Raw genomic sequence first — 20,848 nt, 5'->3', positions numbered from 1 at the left:
GCTCCAGCTTGAGTATCGACTTACGAAGGTATCGCATGACAAACAGACCTGCGGTATTGTAACGATGATCATTTCCTGTGATTACTCTTAATTGATGAGTCTTGTGCATCACAGGAGCGATCAGTACTCAAGCAGGGGTAAGGAACAAAAGGATCGATCAGGCTTGGGGAAAAAAGTTTCTGTGATGATGATCGATTTGTGTTCAAAGTAAGTTACAATGCAACACATCGCGTGCAGTCGCTTCCCTGCTGTCGTTTAGTATAGACAGTACACGGTAATGCCACTTGGATCATTTCGCCTTGTATCGACTGTACTGATGGATCTGACTCTTGAATAAATGTAATCTGATTGAAATTTAAGGCATAGTGATTGCATACTGTATTCGCCTACTGTATGTAGATCAATTCGTAACAAAAGAGTGTATCTATGTAACATCGTCCAAACCAATTAACCAATCACCCAATTGCTATTAATCATCTCCGATTGCTTGGTTGGAGCGGTTTAATGATCCTTGTGAGTTGGTTTACATCTTCCAGTGATCGTGGTGGAAGTTACAGTTTGAGTTTTGGCTACGACAACCCCAGTTCAAACAAATCAGCATATGTCCATTTTTTGTGAATTTAGGGGTTTCTCTTACTTTTGGTAGGAGTAATGCTAACTGTGGTAATGACTGGATGACCATGTTTAGTCTTGGTTTCAGTGTGAATATCAGTAACGGTAGTCGCTGTGTGGACTAGAGTATATGAGGATGCCGGTCCATCATCAGCTAGGTTCCAATTGATATTGTAGTAAAATGTCAAAAAGGATTACAAAATGCAGGTACCCACCAACCTCCTCCTTGGTCTTGGTCCATCTACAAGCCGTAGTAGTAGCCCAAGCGGTCGGAGTCTCAGTCTTACATACCGTAGTAGTGACGGTGGTAGTCACATGAGGAGGTTTGGGTGGACACCATGCATGAGGTGGTTTCTTCTCGGTAGAAGTGTCATCTCGCTTTTCAAGCTCGGCTTCGGCGGGACCTTCGACAGATCGATCTTTACCGCCGTGGTGCCACTTGGTACAGGTCGGTACGACTTTGGTAGTTACTGTGGTGGTCCAGTATGGTTTGGCGGTGTAGGTTTCGGTCTTGGTCTTGTGTTCGGTGGAGGTCTATAGGATGAGGTGCTACACGTCAGTTTAAAGTGAAAGGATGGTATCGTAGAAGAGTCGGAAGAGACGGTCGAGACTTACGACCCAAGCTGTCTCATCGACGTGTTTGGCTATAAGCGAACGTATACGATACTGCGTCAGCATGGTCCTTTCCCATTTTCCCATAGACAAATCATTGTCGAGAACAGAGTAATGATCCAAAAAGGGAGAGATACTCACTCTTAGTCTTGATATGAGTTGCAGTCTCATAGCAGATCGGTACCTTTCTAGTCGTAGTCGAAGTGACGGTAGGCGCATAAGAGTTAGAGTATCTGTTGGTATCAGATCAGCAAATATAATTACATAGGAAAACCATCATAGACGAGCTGTTGTGAGGATCACAATAACTTGAAATCAAAAGGAAAATTCAAGGAGGATAGAACGATATAATGAAGGTGAAAAAGTATTTACTCACTCAATCCTAGTCTCCGTATCGGTGATGGTCGGACAAGGCTTGGGAGGGTTCGCTTGAACAGAACTGGAGAGTACCAATAGCGAAAGGATGGCAAAGTATCTCATTGTGATTTGGCGTACGGTAAATCAGTAAAGTATATGAGAAACGAAAGTTCAAGAGATATTTGTATGTGATCGGTATTGGATAAGGAGACTATAAGAAATTGTTGAATGAAAGAGAAGAAGGGGAGTGTACCATCGATTGATGAGCAGGTTGTTTATATATCTTTTGATCCCCATAATTTACTCGAATTCAATACTTCATATCTTCCGATCTTCGGTGGAAGGTGATAGTAGATCTATTCGGCTCATCTGTCATAGCATCTAATGTCATTCCCATTTTATTGATTGATGACGAACCAATCACTGATGAATCATTTGACCTTGAGCTAGTTTAGTGCTTAATGATGTGTCGAACCGACACTCTCGCTACACCGTCCCAATGATCTTGAGAGAAATCTGGCGAACGAGGTTGAAATGTCTGACTACAGGAGAATCCTTTGCTGATGTCAAACTAGTGGGTTGACTTACTAAGAGATAAATGCGGATCAATGTGTGTACAAATACCATTGATGTCATTAGCGAATCACATAGTCGTTAGCGCAAGAGTTGGGACCCAAATCATGAGCCACAATGGAAGGTTGGGTTTATCTCTTTGGTACACCTCCGAAGGAATACATCCTTCAGAAGAGTCCGGGAGATACTACAATGGAATGTACAGTCCATTCACGAGTGACTCGATGGGAATCTGTATGACTGTATTCGTATCAGTATTCTGCAATCCATAGACTTTTGCAAAAGTTCAACTCGATGTGATCAACCTCAATTTAATTCACCTACCTCTGATCCCGTCCAAAACCAGATCTAGATCTAGAACCGGTATGATCGACACCGACACCAACTTTGATGATCTTGGCAAGCAGAACAAAGAGCTGCCACATTCATCGTCTATCTCGCTTAACATGATTATATCCCGGAAGTAAATTGGTCATGGTCTTGTCTCTCAACATTAAAGGTCCTGAGGTATTCGGTATTCGGTATCCGTTACTGTATTCCTGTTCTTATATTCGGGTATCATTTCAGTATTAGATACTCGGTCACCCGAAAAAGTATAATATTGCATGTCGATCAGTACAGATCTAAGCCACCAGCCAAATTTTATCGGATGACCGGACGATCGAAAAGACGAAGAAGAAGAATGAAAAAAATAGTAATGGGATGACCCTCTTCTGTCAAACATCAGTTTCAGGACCGTATAATGTGATTGATCAGTATCGTAAGACATTGCATTTTACTTCTCTGTCGATATGAACCTGCAACATTCCATCATTCTAGCACGTTAAATCGTACGATAGATCAGACACATCTCATAGTCCATTTGATCACCCACTTCTCATCAATGCATGTCTAAGCTTTTGATTTCGATCTAATCACCCCTCTAACAATCCTGATCAAATCCCTCTTACTCTCTTCTGAAGCATCATCAACCGTAAACTCGTTACCATCAACTCGTACATCCACATATCCATCTTTCTCCTTCTCACTCGGTCTTACGACTATTTGAATGTTTTCAATTTTGTTATCCTCATTCTTGATTAATGGGAAGGTAATGGTGATTGAATCTTGTAATAGATTCAGATTTATCGGTATCGAAGTTTGATCGCCTGATAAACATTGACCCATAATATGTCAATCTAAATTATCAAAACCTCAAAACAATCCAATCCAATCGAAACAAAGGGCAACGATCGACTATCGGTTGGAGAACAAATGCAGGCCGGATGACATACCTGATAGCAAATTATTGATATCATCACCGCCGTCTTCTTCATATCCATCATCTCCTTCAATATTGAGGTTATTCTCCTCCAATTTCAAAAGTTGAGGTATGAATACCGAATTGAACATGTTATTGAGTATAATTTGATTTCGAAGTGACTGAATATGAAATTATCACATTTCGAAATCAGCTCACTCAATCTTTCACAGTGAGCAACTGGTATGTAAAGATAATTGATAAAACTTACGTTTAATACTCTTGCCACTTGCTTTATATCACTGCTCATACCGATCCTACCTACCACAAAAGCGGTAGGACCAGGATTTACCATACTCCAATGTTGTTGTTGTTTTTCTATATCACTATGTTTTCCAGGAGAGGGCGAAAGATGCGAGAAAGTGGAAGTGTATGGGAAAAGTTGGATCTGAGGAGATAACGATGCGAGAGGAGGAGGGGAATAAGCACGATACTGCGAGATAAGGAATAGATCGAATATGTTAGTTTAACGAGCTTTCAACGATCATCATGGACCATGATTTATTCAGTATTGTGTACAAGATACCGTTCAGAAAGAAGGTGAAAAGAAGATGACGAACGATGCGAAAAAATTGGTTACCGGAGCTGAATTGTGATACTCACCAACAGATTTTCAACCTTTATACCTTCCACTCCATCCGCCTCATCATTCTCCAAAATAGTCTGACTCAACCAATTTCGCCTAACTACCAATCCATCCATACCATTCTCAGGTACGATCTCAATGATCCAATTCGATTGAGTGGTCTTCTCACTAGAATTGACACTGTCCATATTCACATCGTCGTGTCTTTCCTGATCCTGGGCTGGGGTATCAGTAACATCCAACGAGGGAGCAGGTATATCCTCGTGGGGTTTCGCAGGTCGAAGTTTGATCATCGGGTTGGGTTCTGTATTGATAATTGACTGAGGGAGGAGATGGAATGTCGGAAAGATGGATCTATTCAATGTCGGATAAATCCTAGATCGACTAACCCACAAATCCATCAGCACAATAAAGTGACATTGAATGTAAAGATTTTAAAATCATCTAGGGGCCGTTATAACCCACGTATCAGAAGTATATAGATTGTTCAGATCCGAAACAATCTTCTCAATGTCCTCAAAGCCATCTCTCGCGTTTCCATTCACCTGTTCACCATCTATCGATGTAGATGTAGAGGTTGTAGTTCGAGTCGAATAATCGTCTAAATCTTTCAACTCCTTCAAACCATCTATCAACCTATCCAAAATCACTTGTTTCTCCCACATTCCTAAAGTCGTACTATCATAACATCTCAGATAATCATCAATCAAAGTTCTCAAAATCGTTGATATGTAATTTGATTTTGCTGTACCTCCAGAGGAAGTTACGTGGTTTACTATAAGTTTGGTTAATCTAACCTTGTTTCGAACTTCCTCTTGAGTGGTTGTAATGTCATCCAATGTCGTTCTGGCTTGAGGTTGTTTACTCTCCATATCTACATCTACATCCCCGTCTTCGTCTTCATCCTCGTCACCGCCCACCCCGGAGCTAGGTCCAGTCTCGAGATCCACATCAATGACAAACCTCGTCCCTGCAATTGCTAAAGAGGATTTGAGTAAACCGAATTGTGAATCTTCGATAAAACATTGTAACTTCAATGAAGTCGAGACAGCTTCGAGCAGTTTTATAGGATGGAGGTTGAGTAGATGAGAGGGGAAAGATGATACGGATGAGGTTACGGAGAGGTTGGGAGTGAGGGAGGTTAGCTGTTGGATGAGAGGTAGTTGGTGGGATGATCTGGAATAGGCGACAGACCAAGTCAAGTCAGCCTATATGTGGAATATTCTTGATCCTATGGTTACTCTATGTCATAATGAGATGTACTTACATCTCCTTCAAACCTCTTATCAGCCTCCCTTCGACATCCGTCCCACCGTCCTTTCCTGAAGGAGTGTTTAGAACCACTTTTAACTTGTTCACAGCATCCCTCAAACCCTTGATTGTATCCGCTTCATTTTCGACATCTTTTCCCTTTCCCTTGTCTATTCCAACGATGTCTGAACGGGTAGACGAAGGTGCGAAAGGGTGTAAGTGAGTCAGAGATAGGTTTTTGGAAGAGTGACCTATCAATAACGAGTGGATGGTATTGCGAAGAGTAGGTGAGGATGGTGATAAGGTGGTGTTGGGAATGGAGATTGGGACTGAGGGACCTGCTTCTGCCATTTCTATCCTGTCAGTGGCTGTCAGATGAGATACAAGGTCAGATCTCGTGCTGCGTGAAGTCGGAGAAGGTTGAGGGTCTAGTCATATGAAAGAACGTAGATGCAGGTAAGTTTGGTCGAGTCGTTTGGACATTGACGAACAGCCGGAACCGCAAACAACAACAAGCGGTCATGTCCGCGATAGACCTCCAATCACGAGTAAGTACTCGCAATGATTGCTGTGTATATGATCTGCATTCTCAAACCATATGCATGCGTTTCATATCATGGATGAGGACCAGAGGAGATGTGTAGAGATCGGAACAGCATGTGAAATCCGAGAATGAGGGAGCGAGATGATGCCAAGCGTCGATGTCATTGATTCGAACAACAGGAGAAAGGACACTTTATTTGTCATCTTCTTCCAAGGGGGGCCATCATAATGCATACGACGACCTTCTATATCCACAAGATGACTTCATCCCAGTGAAATTGAAACGGCCTGACAGGTCATCAGTGAGAGAGGTATTGACTCATACTGCTCAAATATAAAATATCAGCTTGACTACTTAGGAGTTGCATTCATTAAGCTGATCAGACTAGACATACTCGGGTTTACCACCTTTCTTCTCCTTTTCCAACCTGGCTTCTAGCTTTGAGAATTCCTCTAAGGCTATGAGTTCTTCTTCGTCGAGAACCTAGAGCGAATAAAGATAATCAGCATTAGATTTGCAGATCGAAAAGATGATTAAGGGTAGAAAGAAAGAAAGTTGTGGGATGCGATGATAGTTAACTTTTGCGGGTGTACTCACCTGTTCTACACTCTGTACCTCCGGTACATAATGCATCAACATCCTTTCAATTCCATTCTTCAACGTCACACTACTTGACGAACAACCTCTGCAAGATCCCTTCAATTTTAACTTTACTATTCCCGTATCTTCTTCAAAACCTTTATATTCTATATCACCTCCATCTTCTTGAATCGCAGGTCGTACCCTTGTCTCTAACAATTCTTTGATCATGCCCACGATCTCAGAATCGGTATCAAGTATCTTGGTATCTTCTGCTTGATCTGCCGAATGTCCTTCTTTGAAGAGGGAGGCACCGGATGAGAAATGTTCCATTAATATAGCGAATATCTCAGGTTTAAGGATCGACCAATTGTACGAATCGTCCTTCGAACATGTTACGAAATCCGGTCCGAAGAATATACCTGTCACTCCATCTATACCTAGAAGTCTGGTTGCTAGAGGAGATGATAAGGCGGATCGTAAGTCGAGGAACTCATGAGTACCTCCGTTGGTCACTGGAACTCCTGGGATGAATTTTAACGAAGCTTCGTTAGGGGTTGTTTCGGTTTGGATGAACATGGTACGACCTGTGTTGGAGCAGTGAATTGATCGTCAGATCCAAAGAAGTCAATTGGCAGCGGTGATATTGTGACCGATGGTTGAGTTGTACATAGCAAGATATAATCACGATATAGGAGAGTCGAAATTGAAACAACAATGATTGATCAGCAACACATCCCTTGTATATAGATATACAACTCACGTTGTTGCCTTATCCCACCCAATCCTCCATCCTTCTTCCTCAGCTCTACACCTCTACCGAGCCTGATCCCAACAGACGCAGAAGAAGAGGTGGCGATTCGGCATCTTGAGGAACTGGCAAATGACCTGATGGCTATTGGAGCGAGTTTGAGGGATGTGCGAGATAATGAAGGAGTGATGAGTGATTTGATGGCGAGTGATTTTGACATTTTGCTATACTGTATGTGATATGAAGATGTGAAAGAGAAAGATCAAAACGAGTATATGTATATTTTCATATGAAGCGATCATACATTTGTTTTCATTTCATTTCATCTTAATCTTTGTCATCGACCGTACTCGTATGATCTGAAATATCTCGGTGGTGAGTGGCCAATTCAACTTTTCGGAGTAGACGGACGAGTAACTCCGTCGGAGATCGAGAACGTCTCCGTGCCAATGGATCCCATCGAGGGTACGAGTATGACGAAATGACGATAAGATAACACGGATAAGAGGAAGATCAGCCCATCTGATCTCATCCCCATCCATAGCAACCTGATGTTCACCTCTGACTAGTCTACACTGGCTCATATCCACCTGGATGAACTCAAAGTTACAGTAGATTGGAAATGTGGTCATATATCCAAAGCAGTCTTCTCTTGCTCTCAGCCTTCTTGCCTTCTTCTCTCGTCCCTTTGTCAGATCACCATCCACATCAAATCCATTATCACGGTCCACTGACTGATGGTGGAATATGGCATGAGGCATATGAAAGATCGAGAGATGTGGCCAAGGAGATGACCTTGGAAGAGAAAGTGAGCTTTCCTAGATTCACTAGCTGGTATCTTTCCAGCGCTACATACTGACTGATGCTTACAGGTAAACCTCACCACAGCAGTGACTGGACCGTGTCAAGCTAATTCTGGGGGTGTCCCTAGACTGGGTATCCCAGGATTATGCTTCAACGACGGACGTGAGTATCTCTTATGCTATGGTACTCAGCAAGAGAACTGCATTGCTCACTGAGTACATTCTGGCGGGTGAAGCTGCCGGACCGAGATACACCGACTTTGTCACTCAGTGGGCTTCAGCATTCACCGCTGCCGCATCCTTTGATCGAGATCTGATAGAAGAGAGAGCGAAAAGGATAGGGAAGGAGTTCAGAGGGAAAGGCATAAATGTCGAACTTGGACCAGTAAGCTTGTGCCGTCCATCCAGCCCATCAGAAGAGTGTGTGAAAACTTACTGTCAGTATAGGTTACCGGAGGTCCACTAGGTAGATCGTACGTCGGATCGTGCAGTCCGATCCAGCTGATAAATATCGCTGACTTCGGTGGGATAGACCGTATGCTGGGAGGAATTGGGAAGGTAAGCTATCCTTCGAATCGAAGCTCAATACTCAGCTAATGTCTGTAACCATGCAAAGCCTTCACTCCTGACCCTTACCTCTCTTCCACCCTTTCCTTCCTGACTGTAAGAGGGATGCAGGATTCTGGACTTATCACGTGCGCGAAGCACTATATCTTGTACGAGCAGGAACCGGTTTGTAATGGACCCCTTGATGGTGAGGGAGGTAGGACCGGTTGTAGAGACGTATCTAGCGAAGTCGATGGTACGTGTTTTCTACTTGAGTATAAACAATCTGATGAAAGCTGATTAAGATGTCCAAATCATGAACAGATAAAACGATGAAAGAATTGTATCTACCTACTTTCGCCGAGACTGTTAGAGCTGGGACTGGTGCAGTGATGTGGTGAGCTACCATCGCCCACCAGACTTTGAGTAGCTAGTCATATCATAGCTGACTTGAAGATCTAGCTCATACAACAAGATCAACGGAACGGCTGCTTGTGAGAGTGATGATGCATTGAATAGGATACTGAAGGGTGAGCTGGGTTTCAAGGGATTGTAAGTACATTCTCGGGAGCTTTACGGTTAACTAAAAAGTTCGATCCAGCTAATATCATGAAGTGTACTGGTCAGTATAGCCTTACACAGACGATCCCATGCTGAGCTGTAAGAATAGAGCGATTTCGGAGCTACTCATTCGACCGTAGAATCAGCTCTAGGAGGAATGGACATGGAATTGCCCGGCGAATACTTTTGTGGGTGAACTTCCAGATCTTATGATGCTTGCAGCCAGCTTGTGAAAAAGCTGAAACCGCTGGATATTGATATTAGACGGCCAAAGACTTCTGAAAGCGATCGAAAAAGGCTCAATACCAGAATCCAGATTGGACGATATGGTTCACAGGTGAGTATGATGGCTCATCATACAATGTCATTGGAGCTGAGAAGATACGTCTTTAGAATACTTACACCTTGGTACGGATCTAAGCAACATATGGGCTATCCTCAAGTGAACTACCAGAAATACGACTTGTCTGATTCGAAAGAAGTGAACGGGCTTATGTTCAGGAATGAGCATCGTGATGTCAGGGAAGACAACGCAATGTACGCAAGAAAAGTAGCAGCCGAATCTACGGTGTATGTCATACTTTGAAACTATTGCTCTGGTACTAAACAATGGTCGAATGCTAATAAGTCTTTGTCATTCAGATTGCTCAAAAACTCGGGTATTCTCCCCATTAGAGGGATCAGAAGAATAGGAGTTTTCGGTACCGATGCCGATTACCCGTCGACGTTGAGTGGTTGTGGGCCCGATCTGTTCTGCTTAGTAGGATCCAAACGAAGGTATTGGAATGGTACGGTCACCATTGGCGGTGGTTCTGGAGCTGCTTATGCAGATTATATTGTGAGTCTAATTCTCGTATATAGCATTGGATTATATCTATATCCCCTCTTCCTTCTTTCCCCGCTTGTCCTTCTGCGTAACCCCGAATGTGAAAACTGAATCATTTGAAACATAGGCCGCACCGATAGAAGCTATTACTCTGAAAGCACGCCAACAAGGTATCCGAGTCGATCATGTCTTACGGGACGATCCGGCCCATTTTGGATCCATAGGATGGGTAGCCTACCAATCTGAGATTTGTTTGGTTTTCGTCTCGTTGTTCTTAGTGGAAGGATGGGACCGGGAGCACCTTAGATTAGATAAAGGTGGCCAGGAATTGATCAAGCAGGTTGAAAAGAATTGTGCAGGGGAGGTCGTAGTGATACTACACGCAGGAGGCCAGGTCATCGTCGAGAATTGGGTGAGTCCTCCGTTTCACGAAATAAATGCCCACACAAGGCGGCGATCTGATGATAGTTCTTATTCATGATAGATTGACCTACCTAAAATTGGGGCAGTGTTGTTTGCTGGATATCCCGGTAAGCTAAGTCAGGCATCGAATCTCTATCGTACGTATGACTGATCAATTGGATAGGTCAAGAAACGGGAAATGCCTTGGTAGATATTTTATGGGGCGATATCAATCCTTCTGCAAAAGTGAGAATGGTCGCTTCATAAGTTGGGCAGAAACGGTAAAAAAGCTGACGCGAAACAATAGCTGCCTTTTACTATGGGTAAGTCGCCCCACGATTGGCCAAAGGATAATATAGTGAGGGATATGGTATGTCAATCTTTGTCAACAGTCAAACATGGGATAGATTGTTGATCTATCACGATCATCAATTATAGGGTAAGGGTGCATATCCTATTGCCAAATTCACGGAAGGTTTGGCAATAGACTATAAATGGTTTGACAAGCGTAATATCACACCAAGATATGAATTCGGATATGGGCTGAGGTGAATAAGCTTCGATACGCAGAGATCGGTAAGATACGCTATAAGCTGATTCCTGAGGTTGTTAGCTATACGAAGTTCGAATTTTCCGGATTTGACATCGAGGAGAGATACGAGAAGGACAGAGATACCGTACAGAGGACGAATGAGAGATATGAGGGAACGAGAGGATTGTATGATACTTTAGTAAGTCGGATACTGTATCTCTGGATGTCCCGGATATCCAGGGAATGTCAGCGATGGTTGATCATGACAATTTCTTCAATCAGTTCGTCGCTAGAGTGAATATCACGAACATTGGTAAAACTCCTGGAGCAGAGGTAGCTCAGCTTGTGAGTCCAGCTCCCTCGAGAAGGTCTCTTATGACTAAGATTGAGAAACTGATACTCGCTATTGATCAGTATATGTCATTCCCGAGAAGCGAAGTCGAACAACCGCCGAAGCATCTTAGAGGGTATGCAAAGAAATACCTTGAGGTAGGACAGATGGGCACTGTGGATTTCCCTTTAGTAAGTTATGACGCATTGTCTCCTGATAAGAAACTTCTTTCTCCATCAGGTTCCGCCAAGGGGAATAAGCTGATGATTCGACATCTTGGTTTCGAATAGCGCAAGAAGGATTTATCAGTTTGGGATGTGAAGAAACAGCTCTGGAAGATACCCAGAGGTACTTTCACTTTCAGAGTTGGCAATAGTTCGAGGGAGCTGCCTTCGAAATTGACCATTGAGATCGATTCATCCTATTGATTCGCTTTGCCATCTATTGGATCGATCCAGCAGCTTGCATAATAATGATTTAGTATCGTGCTGTGTATACGTGTTGACATGTAAAACATATTGTAGTATCCATTCGATAGTTCGCGATAGTCGGCGTATACATGTCGTTAAAATCATTACAACTGATAGTTTTCCTAGACGTCAGGAACTAATGTGATCCTCCAATTTACTAAGCCCACACTTGGTCAGGTGAGACTAGGATATCCTTGCCGTTCGAGCGGACATGTCGTTTGGTCTGATTAGATCATGCAAATATCAGCGAAACCAGCCAAGTTATGTTTTATTCATAGGTGGCAAGTAATTGTATGGAAGTGCAAAAATCAGATAGGTTTCAGCACTCACTGTATCTTTAGGCATCGATTTTCTCATGTCTACGACATATCATGAGCGCAAAGATTTTACTCATCCTATGTCTTGCTATGATAGTGGAAATAGAGTGCACTCACCGAATCCATCTAATTCATCTCTTGCCGAACCTATACCTTCCATTCCATGATAATAGCTAGTCCAGAACATACGAGATCAGCCTGCAGTTAGTCTTATTCAGGCGTAAAGCTGAGTTTGACTTACTCTACCACTCTTCTATAGACACTATACCCCATCTTCTCATACATCTCTATAGCTCTTGTATTGTTACATCTCACGAAAAGGTCCACGAACCATGCGTCCACAGCGTCTATATTGCCCTCTTCACTATCTGACCCATGATCATGATCATGTGGATGGTCATGATCATGGTGTGAATGCGAGTTATCGTGGTTGTGAGAATGATCATGTCCATGATGTCCACCACAATTCGAATGATCATGTGTCCTAGGATTAGGACCCGAAAGACTCTCTAGGAGATTCATCAATACCCTCGCCAAGCCCAATGATCGATATTCAGGTGAGATAGATAATGCCGTGAGATGTCCGTGGTGCTGTGGATCAGGCGCGGGAGGCTCATGTTTCGCTATCACTGATCAATGGAATAAGCATCGGCACCTCTACCTCTTGGTTGATGTAGACTTGTGTGTGCGAAGTAGCAATGGAAATGAGATGTACTTACTATAAGCTTTTATTGTATCGTCAAATGCCCCTTCTACAGTGACGCAGAAATCTGGCCATTGGGCTGTATAGCTGGCGTAGTATCCATTATGATACTTTTGTTACGGAATACAATCCACGATAAGTATCAATTCAGCTTACTGTACATGATCAACACAATGATGGTGAGGATGTAGTCCCCCGGTACTCACCGTAGCTGTCCAGGCATCTGAGTTGACGTTGTTGAATCTCAGTATATCTGTAGGGTCGAACGGGCGTATGATCGACATTGTTTACTCGGTTTCGGAAGGTGATCTGTTGCTAGATCCGTGATTTACGCTCCTTTTCGCCTTTTTCGTTTGATGTAGATGGCTCGACGATGTGCAGCTCGACTATCAATGACCTTGACATTCGCTGTTGCAATGCTTCGATAGACTTGAGCATTAACCAGCACAACAGCCTGTGCGTCACGTGATACCTCCAACACATCTCCCCCTTCACCGGTTCAACGACGAACACCTGCAACTATCGATGAGGTGCTAAAACGCATTCATACCTTACAGCACCTTTTGTGGATTTGTAAGAACCACACACCATCGCTTCTCTACCTCAGCAGAGCACGCGCGGTACATCTCACAATGACATCCCCTCAGTATATCCTCACACCCTTATCTTATTCCCTTCCAATCCTCCATGCAGCCGCCCACCCTTCCTCAACAGTCTTAGGTATCTTCCTGTCTCCCCCCAATCAAACGGAGATAGATGAGGCTATACCACTCATACATACCCACACGACTCTATCGCCCATCACCGAAGTGTCCCTATCGCTAGTCGAGGAATACTGCAAGTTGAGGAATAAGAGGATAGTCGGTATATATATTGCTAGAGAGCTTGGTGAGGGGTTGGGCAGAGTTGGAGAAAGGATATTGGGTGCTTTGAGAGAGAAGCTCGAAAATGTCTTCGGTCTGGTAGTAAGTCAAACGTATACTATGGGGTCTGGGATGGGAATATGCTGACGGGGTGTTATATGTGATAGCTGGATAATGATAAATTATCAAAAGGTCAATTCGCATATATAGTAAGTGAACATCTTCTCTCACATCTCCACCTATTCATTTCCATACACATGTCCCTTTGAAAGAATGCTCTGCTCAATATTCCCATTCGCGCTCATACGACCGGCGCAATGAGATTAGCGATTAGCAGCAGGACAATAACTGATAATTATCCTCGACCAGCCATATATACCCACCTCATCAACAACCTTCAAACCCCTCCCTTCCTCAGAATCGTTCACTATAAAATCGTCTTCAACAGATCTGCCATCTAAATTACTGCAAATCGTGAGAGCCAAAAAGATACATAGGAATATAAGAGATTTCGATGATAATCTGGAAGACCCGTGAGTTTACTATCTGAACCTCCGCTTGAACAGATCATATACAATTCCAGTCTGGTGGAGTCTCTGCGATTGACGGAATCCCTTCTGATCCGTTCTGGTGCATATGTATCATTTATGTGATGAAGATAGCTAATCTTGAATACACAACGTTTCTACAGAGACGCGGATTGGCTGGAGAACGCTCTTGTCAAGAAGGATGTACAGAAATACCTATCTTAATCCTATAATAGATAAAAAGATATCCATAGGTACGAAAATATGCTGTACAGTACAACAACAAACTATTTGTATATATAGTAGATATAGAGAATTACAATGATGGATCAAGTGTCCAAGTGTCCAATACCCAGACCATGCAGAAACTCCGATCCATGATCATTCACCAAAAACTTTCTGCATATTCCGTCTTGCACCCTGTGGCTTTACTCTTCAGACTTGCGTTGTGAGTTCAGCAAATCAGGTGAAAGTGCTGTGCATTCATATAGATATCTGCGATTGCATTATTGATAATACTTGATGTATACCTTCGGACCTCGATAATCTGCTCACCGTTTATCGGTCAAACAGGCTCACTATATCGACGGTATAATAGGTTCACTCACAAATCCGTATGATCTCCATCTTCGACATCATGAATCGTCAGCTTTATCGTATCGGGATAAGCGTCAAGTATCTTGTTGAAATACACTATTATCATGCGTTCACATAATATCAGCCTTTCATCCCTCCTCTTACTGCCCCGAAGTTAAGTCGATACGTCACTGACATTGTCCCTTCCTCAATACCATATCATCCAACCATCCCCACCAAACGTCAATTTCTATTGGATACGGTACTTTCCTCTTGTTCCTACCTTTTCCATCCTGATCGTCGTCCGGATGACTTGGTTTGGCAAGAGGAGTATTCTCCAACTGTGCAAATTCGATTGTATCTGCTAGATCTTTGACGGTGCGTCTCAGCCATTCGGAGCCTGTATCTTCTGAACCTCTATTTAGGCATATAAGGTGCTCTACAATCGACTATGTTAGCTTAAACCCTTTGAGCCGTTTCGAAAACTCTTGGTCAGCATCAGTGAGAAAGTGTCACCTACCTTGTCCTATTCCTTGCCCATTCTCCGCACTCATATATGAGCTGGTCAGCTGTCAAAGATTTTCGAGAAACAAGATCAGTGCTTTATCATTTGACAAACAATAAAAGCGTAAAGATTGGAGAGCTCACACAAGCTACACAACATTCGCATTTACCCCATAACCTACTCTTAGGCTGAGATGCATCATCTTTTTCTTCTTCATTCTCCATAGGGGTAGTTTCCGTAAGATCAGGTATATCCGTACCTTCGCCCACCGAGGGCTTGGCTGTGTTTGACCCTCTGATATTATTCAACATATCACTGGCGGATTTAGCGATATCACCATTACCACCATTCTCATTCGTTCCTACATTTGAAGGTGTGCTGGTATTCGTAGTGGAAGAGATCGGAGTCGGAGTCAGACTTGAGGTTGTAGTTGCTGTCGAGGATGGCGAATTGGGATCTTCAGTTATTGACTTGAACCATTTTAGCGCTATCGATTTACTGTTGTTGAACACTTTTATGCCTGTATCATAAGCTTTCTGAGCTTGTGTAGCGGCTTTGATCAAATGAGGAGTCTAAGATACGAGGAAGAAAATCGTCCATCAGCAAGGTTTCCATGTTTGCCCTCAGTGCACATCTGGCACAGCAGAACGAATTGTACCACCACCATAGGTCTCTATCCTTCTTTTTACTGTAGGAAGACTAATTACTCACAGTCAGATGCTGAGTCGCAATCAACGGACTAGGTATCCAATCCCATCTGAAAGGCCAGTAATCCGGATGATCAACAGGCAACAATGGACTCCAGGGTGCGATGAGGAACAACCTCGGAGGAGGGTTAAGGCCCGTTGAGAATGCTGATGGATGTCGGGTCAGGAGTGTAAGAGCGTAACTGAAAGGGATAGACACAATCAGCACAAGTAAAGCGTAAATAAAAAAGAACAACAGAAATCTGATTTTGATAAATCGACATTGTTAGATGGGCTCACTATATCCCGGCTGAAGAAGCTAGTATGTTCGTTGGTTTTATATTCAAATGCTCCAAAACCGACACGATCATCTCTGTCATTCATGCCGTATGGTCAGCTTGGAGGTTCGTTCATCCTTCGCCGATCGCTAGTAGAGAATCATTCACCACATGATCGATCGATCCTTTCGCCTAAAGGGACTTCATTAGTCCCTCCGCACCCTGGTCTATCAACCACTATCATTCGTACCCCATACGCTTTCAAGAGTGGATCTGTACAAATAACATTCTGCGTCAACGCTATGAACACCCTTTCGCCGATCTGATGCCGCACCGAGAGACTCGGGACCCACCCATAGGAGCTGCAATCCACCGGCTACACCCACTCGGAAGTAAGTAAAGCAGAGGTATACCATTTTCATCCCCTATATCCGAGAACGTCACTGAGAGGTTGGTCCGTGGACATCGTTTGAGTCGCCGATTGAATTTTGATAGGGCGAGATACGCAGGAGGATCCGACAATGCTGTGGGAACTTCCATCGTGAGTGATAGTAGAGAGCGATAAAATTGATCTAGGGAAAGTAATCCTACTAGATTGTACTGCGCTAGTATGTGTTTTGCGAAGGGAGGATCCCAAGCCAAACGTCATGTTGTTGATCTGTTTGTTGAAGGTTCCGTCGGAAGCGATTCCTCCCAAACGGCCTGGCTGTCTCAATCAACGTCTCAACGCCGTCCATGAGTGAAATGCATCGTCGTCCACAAGGTATCACATGCATGAATGTGTAATAGTATAGAGTATATACCACAGATACCGTCCACAATATCAATTTTTATTATTATAATCATATATACAAAACCTTTTGGGAAAATCATTATTTTCGTATGTGGTGATGATATGAGGTGTTGAATCCTCTTTTTTACAATAGTTGCTCACTTCCTTCCACTTGTCTACTAATCGAAGCGGTTGAGCGTTTTACATTTGTTACAACTTTTGGCTGTGATGTCCATCCCTTTCTTTCATCTCTTTCCTACTCTCATAATATGGTCGATTAATCCCGGAAAGCCCTCTTCTTGGTCTTGCCATCATCCCTTGCGAGAGGTTTGATACCCAAAGATCTATGTCTCTCTTCCAACCAGTCTTTAGCCTTTTGACCAGTGGTAGATTCGTACTCTTCCACTGAGATTGGAGTTTCGGCGTGGGGAGTTACTCTAAGACCATGTCGGAGGGATGGCTATTAAGCGCAAAAATCCAAAACAGTCAGTCTCCTATACTATATCTTAAGTATTCATGGCTTGACTCACGTAAGCATCGAAAGTAGCTGAATGATTGACGATCCTGTTGTCCCAGATAGCTACATCACCAGATTTCCAGCTGTACAACGTCAACAATGCAAGACATTAGCCTATCATACCATTTACAAGGCTTGAACAAAGTGGCAGATTGATACTTACCTCCATCGAACGGTAGCATCCGTCTGCTGGGCGAACTGATCCTTCAAGAAGTTCAAGATCATATCGCTTTCAGCTTTGGGTACGCCCACCAGTCTCGTGACGAATCCAGGATTGACGAAGACGGATTTGATCCCAGTTACAGGGTGAACTCTGACTACCGGATGGATTGTCTCGATAGGTTGACGTCTGGGTATTTTGGTAATACCAGTTCGAGAAGCAGCTTGATCGTATCCTGAGTGAATTGCTGAGAGGGATTCAAGGTATTTTTGCATTGGTTTGGAAAGAGATGAGTAGACAGTATAACTATGGATGAGAAGCAAAAAATGGAACGTTAGCTTTGATATATCGTCGAATGAGTGATATACGGTGCTAGAGTGAGCATATGAGATTGACCGGAGTGTCGACTCACCCAGATGACCACAAAGTATCATTACCGACTTCAGGAGTAGTCAACAATCTCAAGATGGTAGTTCCAGGAGGTTGTACTTCGTATGTGACATCAGAATGGAAGAGCTCCGCTCGAGAGAAAGCATAAAGATCAGGTCGAGAATTGTGATCGGCGTAGACGACTAGATACGAAAACAAACACCTTGTTAGCTCACGTTCGAGATGAGAAGACCTGTTATCAGATCGATCACTGGAATCGCTGAGACTCACCAACTACATCATCCAAATCTCCTCTTTTTGGAGTAGCGTACGTAGCGTGTTTGTGCAATGGTCCGAAATGTTTACCAAGATCCCTCTGAGCTTCGATCGTGAGGGAGTGTTGGTTTCGGAAGACTACGTCCATATGTTCGTCAGGACTGGATACAGCAGCGCCATAGAGGTGATTAAGCGAGTGACTTACAAACGACTCCTCGTTGAGCAACCAGAAGGGCTCTACAATGCAGCGCCAAACAATCAGCATATAAATCCACTGACCACTTCTTCCTCCATCTTTCTGTCACTATATCTGTTCCTAGAGACAAGACAAGGGTGAAAATCTCATACTCACAAATCATCTTTCTCCTCCTCACCCAGTTCTTCCAACTTGATATCACCTTCAATAACAGTTCCGACAGCGACCAATTGATCTCTGACTTTTCCTCCTCGGGCCTCTACGAACGCTCTCAATCTTGCTGCATTGGGATGGGCTTTCAATCCTCTATCTTGGATATCGAAGTGAGGTAAGGGGGGATCGGATTCGGTTCGGTCGGGATTATGAGCTGTGTCACGCGACCAAGGAAAAAAATTCACTCCATCGTTAGTTTTTGTTTGTCCTTCTTTTATATCTTATCATGTATGGACTCAATCCCAATACATCTCAGACGTTCTACGAGGGTGAGGATGCAGACGATCAGAAGAAGGACTTACGAAGGAATTCAGCATAAGGGTAATTTTCTCCTGGTCCAGAACCGAATGTCTCTCCCTAAGCGAACCAAGACCAAAAGCGAAAATAAGCATGTTATGTTGCGTCTCTAACACTCTAACCCCACAATGAAGCCAGAACTCACAACATAATTGTACGGATCGACTACAACAACCTCATCATCCTCTTCGGTCGAATGACCACTATCGTGTTCGTCATCTTGAGCTTTGGCCACTTTATCTTTAGGCTGACCGTTCAATTTCAGTGTACCGATTGGTACTTGGTCGAGAATCTCTGTTGATGTTATCGTGATAGCGGTCATCTTTCTTGACTTCTAATTTATTCTGGTTGATGAAGTAAGCAATAAAAGACTTTTTTGTTTATGGATGAAAGGCAAGGAAGAAGGGGAAAACGAAAAACCCATGCATCTCATTATATATCTATCTCTATGAACGATGTGGACTGCATGGAAATTATGAAGCAAGCAGAGTGATGGATTAAGGGAAATAGATTGGTCAGGAAATTCAATCACACCATTTCTCGACATTTCATTTTTGACATGATATCGCATCACCGAGATTTTTTCTTTTTCTGTCATAAGATGGTCGTGTGCTTCGCGTTGCATTGCATTGCATTGCGTGGCGTGCTTGGGAAAGCAAAGGTACTCCTTTGTCTGTAGATCACCCACGTTCAAACTGAATGCATGTTGCATTGCATCGGCCGTACTTCTCTTATGTTATTCAATGTGTCATTTGAGAGCAACAAGAAGCCTGCAAGTCTAGACTTGAGCTGGGGACGCTCTCCTGTAAACCAATCTGGAAATACCTCCAACTTGCCAAGCACAAGCACTATCCCTACGGCAAGTTCAAAACGCAAGTACAACCTCGGACGACGGGCAAAGATAAACCTTGATGTAGTTGCAAATCAGCTCGGAAGACCGATTTGATAAAAACTCTTCCTGACTTGTTTCCCTTAACGAGGGCAGGGCGGGGGGTCTCCATCATAGTCACGTAAAGAATCCGATTCTCGCCGAGTAATTTGTCGAAAGCACCATGACATGCAGGCAAGGTGGATTAGTTTAATAAGCTTAGCTCTATAGATACATGATGTCTTATGTCGTGCTTGATGGACGTTAGCGGCTGCTAGCGAATTGTCTCAAAGGGGGTGATGCAGTAGATCAGCATCACATCATAGGGGTGAGGTAACTTGTACACGTCGATCCCCGTCGCCCTCACATTGCTGGAATGTTCCTGGTCTAATTCATTTCAAGCAAAGTGGCAAGAGTGCCACATGAGATGGTCGTTCTCATAACTCCGTTGCGCTAAATCAGATCCAGGTTCCACTTTATGCCACGCACGATACATCCCCTCTTGAATGGTAGTGCTGCTATGCCAGCACTAGAAAATTTCAACCTACGCAACCTTCTTTTCTTCTCTTTCTACGTCGCCTTCTGGCTTTTCAACATGGGTCGATAGTCTATCTGGTAGTCGACCTTGGATTGGGCGAAAGAAGGGGAGAAAGACAGGATGTGACAATTCAAAGCTCACGTATCTCCCGTCTCCTTTGGTTTTGTTAAAAGAAACTGGTGGGGAGATGGGTCGAAGAGGGGCAAACATTTATAGATTTATATCATTATGCATTTCTATCATGCTATCTGGCTAAAGCCATTGCTCATGCATTGTATTGTGATGAGGCACAATATTGCTGCATGGATGATGCTCAAGTGAGATTCGACGATGCAGACGGTATAAAGGCGCAACAAAATTGTAGTTTAGATTTCAGGTTGGTCGTACAGTAATGATGAGTCAACCCATGGTGCAGGTTCTGTGGAAGCTTGCCCGACCGACCGGGAGAAACCACTGTTGATGCCATGCGCTTTGCATCTCATACACAGCCTTGAATGGTAGTCAATGATTGATTTCACCCCTTGCTCTTGCTTCAGAATGAGGATTGGAAG

The 20,848-nt window shown here is 43.5% G+C and overlaps 8 protein-coding genes across 8 annotated transcripts; 2 read left to right on the top strand and 6 right to left on the bottom strand.

The window, feature by feature from the left end:
* Positions 1–501: 501 nt before the first annotated feature.
* L199_006580 (uncharacterized protein) lies at positions 502–1,704 on the bottom strand (the record flags this gene model as incomplete). The annotated part of the gene is made up of 6 exons (XM_064892279.1): positions 502–569; positions 638–733; positions 828–1,146; positions 1,228–1,256; positions 1,366–1,457; positions 1,601–1,704. 6 exons carry the CDS (start codon positions 1,702–1,704, stop codon positions 502–504), a joined length of 708 nt encoding a protein of 235 aa, XP_064748351.1.
* A 1,341-nt stretch (positions 1,705–3,045) lies between these two features.
* Positions 3,046–5,642, bottom strand: L199_006579 (uncharacterized protein; the record flags this gene model as incomplete). The annotated part of the gene is made up of 6 exons (XM_064892278.1): positions 3,046–3,302; positions 3,429–3,576; positions 3,666–3,887; positions 4,058–4,424; positions 4,506–5,216; positions 5,308–5,642. 6 exons carry the CDS (start codon positions 5,640–5,642, stop codon positions 3,046–3,048), a joined length of 2,040 nt encoding a protein of 679 aa, XP_064748350.1.
* A 577-nt stretch (positions 5,643–6,219) lies between these two features.
* L199_006578 (uncharacterized protein) lies at positions 6,220–7,385 on the bottom strand (the record flags this gene model as incomplete). The annotated part of the gene is made up of 3 exons (XM_064892277.1): positions 6,220–6,318; positions 6,433–7,001; positions 7,178–7,385. The coding sequence occupies 3 exons, from the start codon at positions 7,383–7,385 to the stop codon at positions 6,220–6,222; spliced, it is 876 nt and encodes a 291-aa protein (XP_064748349.1).
* A 402-nt stretch (positions 7,386–7,787) lies between these two features.
* On the top strand, positions 7,788–11,594 carry L199_006577 (uncharacterized protein; the record flags this gene model as incomplete). Its single annotated transcript, XM_064892276.1, has 22 exons — positions 7,788–7,973; positions 8,038–8,131; positions 8,205–8,353; positions 8,416–8,441; positions 8,501–8,526; positions 8,585–8,770; positions 8,839–8,911; positions 8,977–9,066; positions 9,130–9,136; positions 9,185–9,263; positions 9,340–9,412; positions 9,469–9,645; positions 9,718–9,913; positions 10,029–10,313; positions 10,386–10,431; positions 10,488–10,549; positions 10,611–10,673; positions 10,742–10,851; positions 10,917–11,034; positions 11,118–11,180; positions 11,250–11,357; positions 11,457–11,594. 22 exons carry the CDS (start codon positions 7,788–7,790, stop codon positions 11,592–11,594), a joined length of 2,355 nt encoding a protein of 784 aa, XP_064748348.1.
* Positions 11,595–11,793: 199 nt separating this feature from the next.
* Positions 11,794–12,940, bottom strand: L199_006576 (uncharacterized protein; the record flags this gene model as incomplete). Its single annotated transcript, XM_064892275.1, has 6 exons — positions 11,794–11,859; positions 11,967–11,995; positions 12,071–12,126; positions 12,195–12,582; positions 12,673–12,766; positions 12,863–12,940. 6 exons carry the CDS (start codon positions 12,938–12,940, stop codon positions 11,794–11,796), a joined length of 711 nt encoding a protein of 236 aa, XP_064748347.1.
* Positions 12,941–13,288: 348 nt separating this feature from the next.
* On the top strand, positions 13,289–14,271 carry L199_006575 (uncharacterized protein; the record flags this gene model as incomplete). The annotated part of the gene is made up of 4 exons (XM_064892274.1): positions 13,289–13,621; positions 13,687–13,728; positions 13,889–14,052; positions 14,211–14,271. The coding sequence occupies 4 exons, from the start codon at positions 13,289–13,291 to the stop codon at positions 14,269–14,271; spliced, it is 600 nt and encodes a 199-aa protein (XP_064748346.1).
* A 379-nt stretch (positions 14,272–14,650) lies between these two features.
* Positions 14,651–16,631, bottom strand: L199_006574 (uncharacterized protein; the record flags this gene model as incomplete). Its single annotated transcript, XM_064892273.1, has 8 exons — positions 14,651–14,739; positions 14,819–15,061; positions 15,143–15,191; positions 15,271–15,699; positions 15,839–16,016; positions 16,114–16,186; positions 16,260–16,364; positions 16,445–16,631. The coding sequence occupies 8 exons, from the start codon at positions 16,629–16,631 to the stop codon at positions 14,651–14,653; spliced, it is 1,353 nt and encodes a 450-aa protein (XP_064748345.1).
* Positions 16,632–17,140: 509 nt separating this feature from the next.
* Positions 17,141–19,213, bottom strand: L199_006573 (uncharacterized protein; the record flags this gene model as incomplete). The annotated part of the gene is made up of 9 exons (XM_064892272.1): positions 17,141–17,323; positions 17,394–17,463; positions 17,544–17,846; positions 17,953–18,112; positions 18,201–18,323; positions 18,391–18,422; positions 18,538–18,748; positions 18,897–18,951; positions 19,037–19,213. The coding sequence occupies 9 exons, from the start codon at positions 19,211–19,213 to the stop codon at positions 17,141–17,143; spliced, it is 1,314 nt and encodes a 437-aa protein (XP_064748344.1).
* Between the last annotated feature and the right edge of the window lie 1,635 nt (positions 19,214–20,848).

This window comes from Kwoniella botswanensis, chromosome 1 (assembly GCF_036426115.1).
Source record: "Kwoniella botswanensis chromosome 1, complete sequence".
Taxonomy (NCBI): domain Eukaryota; kingdom Fungi; phylum Basidiomycota; class Tremellomycetes; order Tremellales; family Cryptococcaceae; genus Kwoniella; species Kwoniella botswanensis.
The sequence above is the reverse complement of the archived record's forward strand: the minus strand, read 5'-3'. Positions and strand labels throughout refer to the sequence as shown.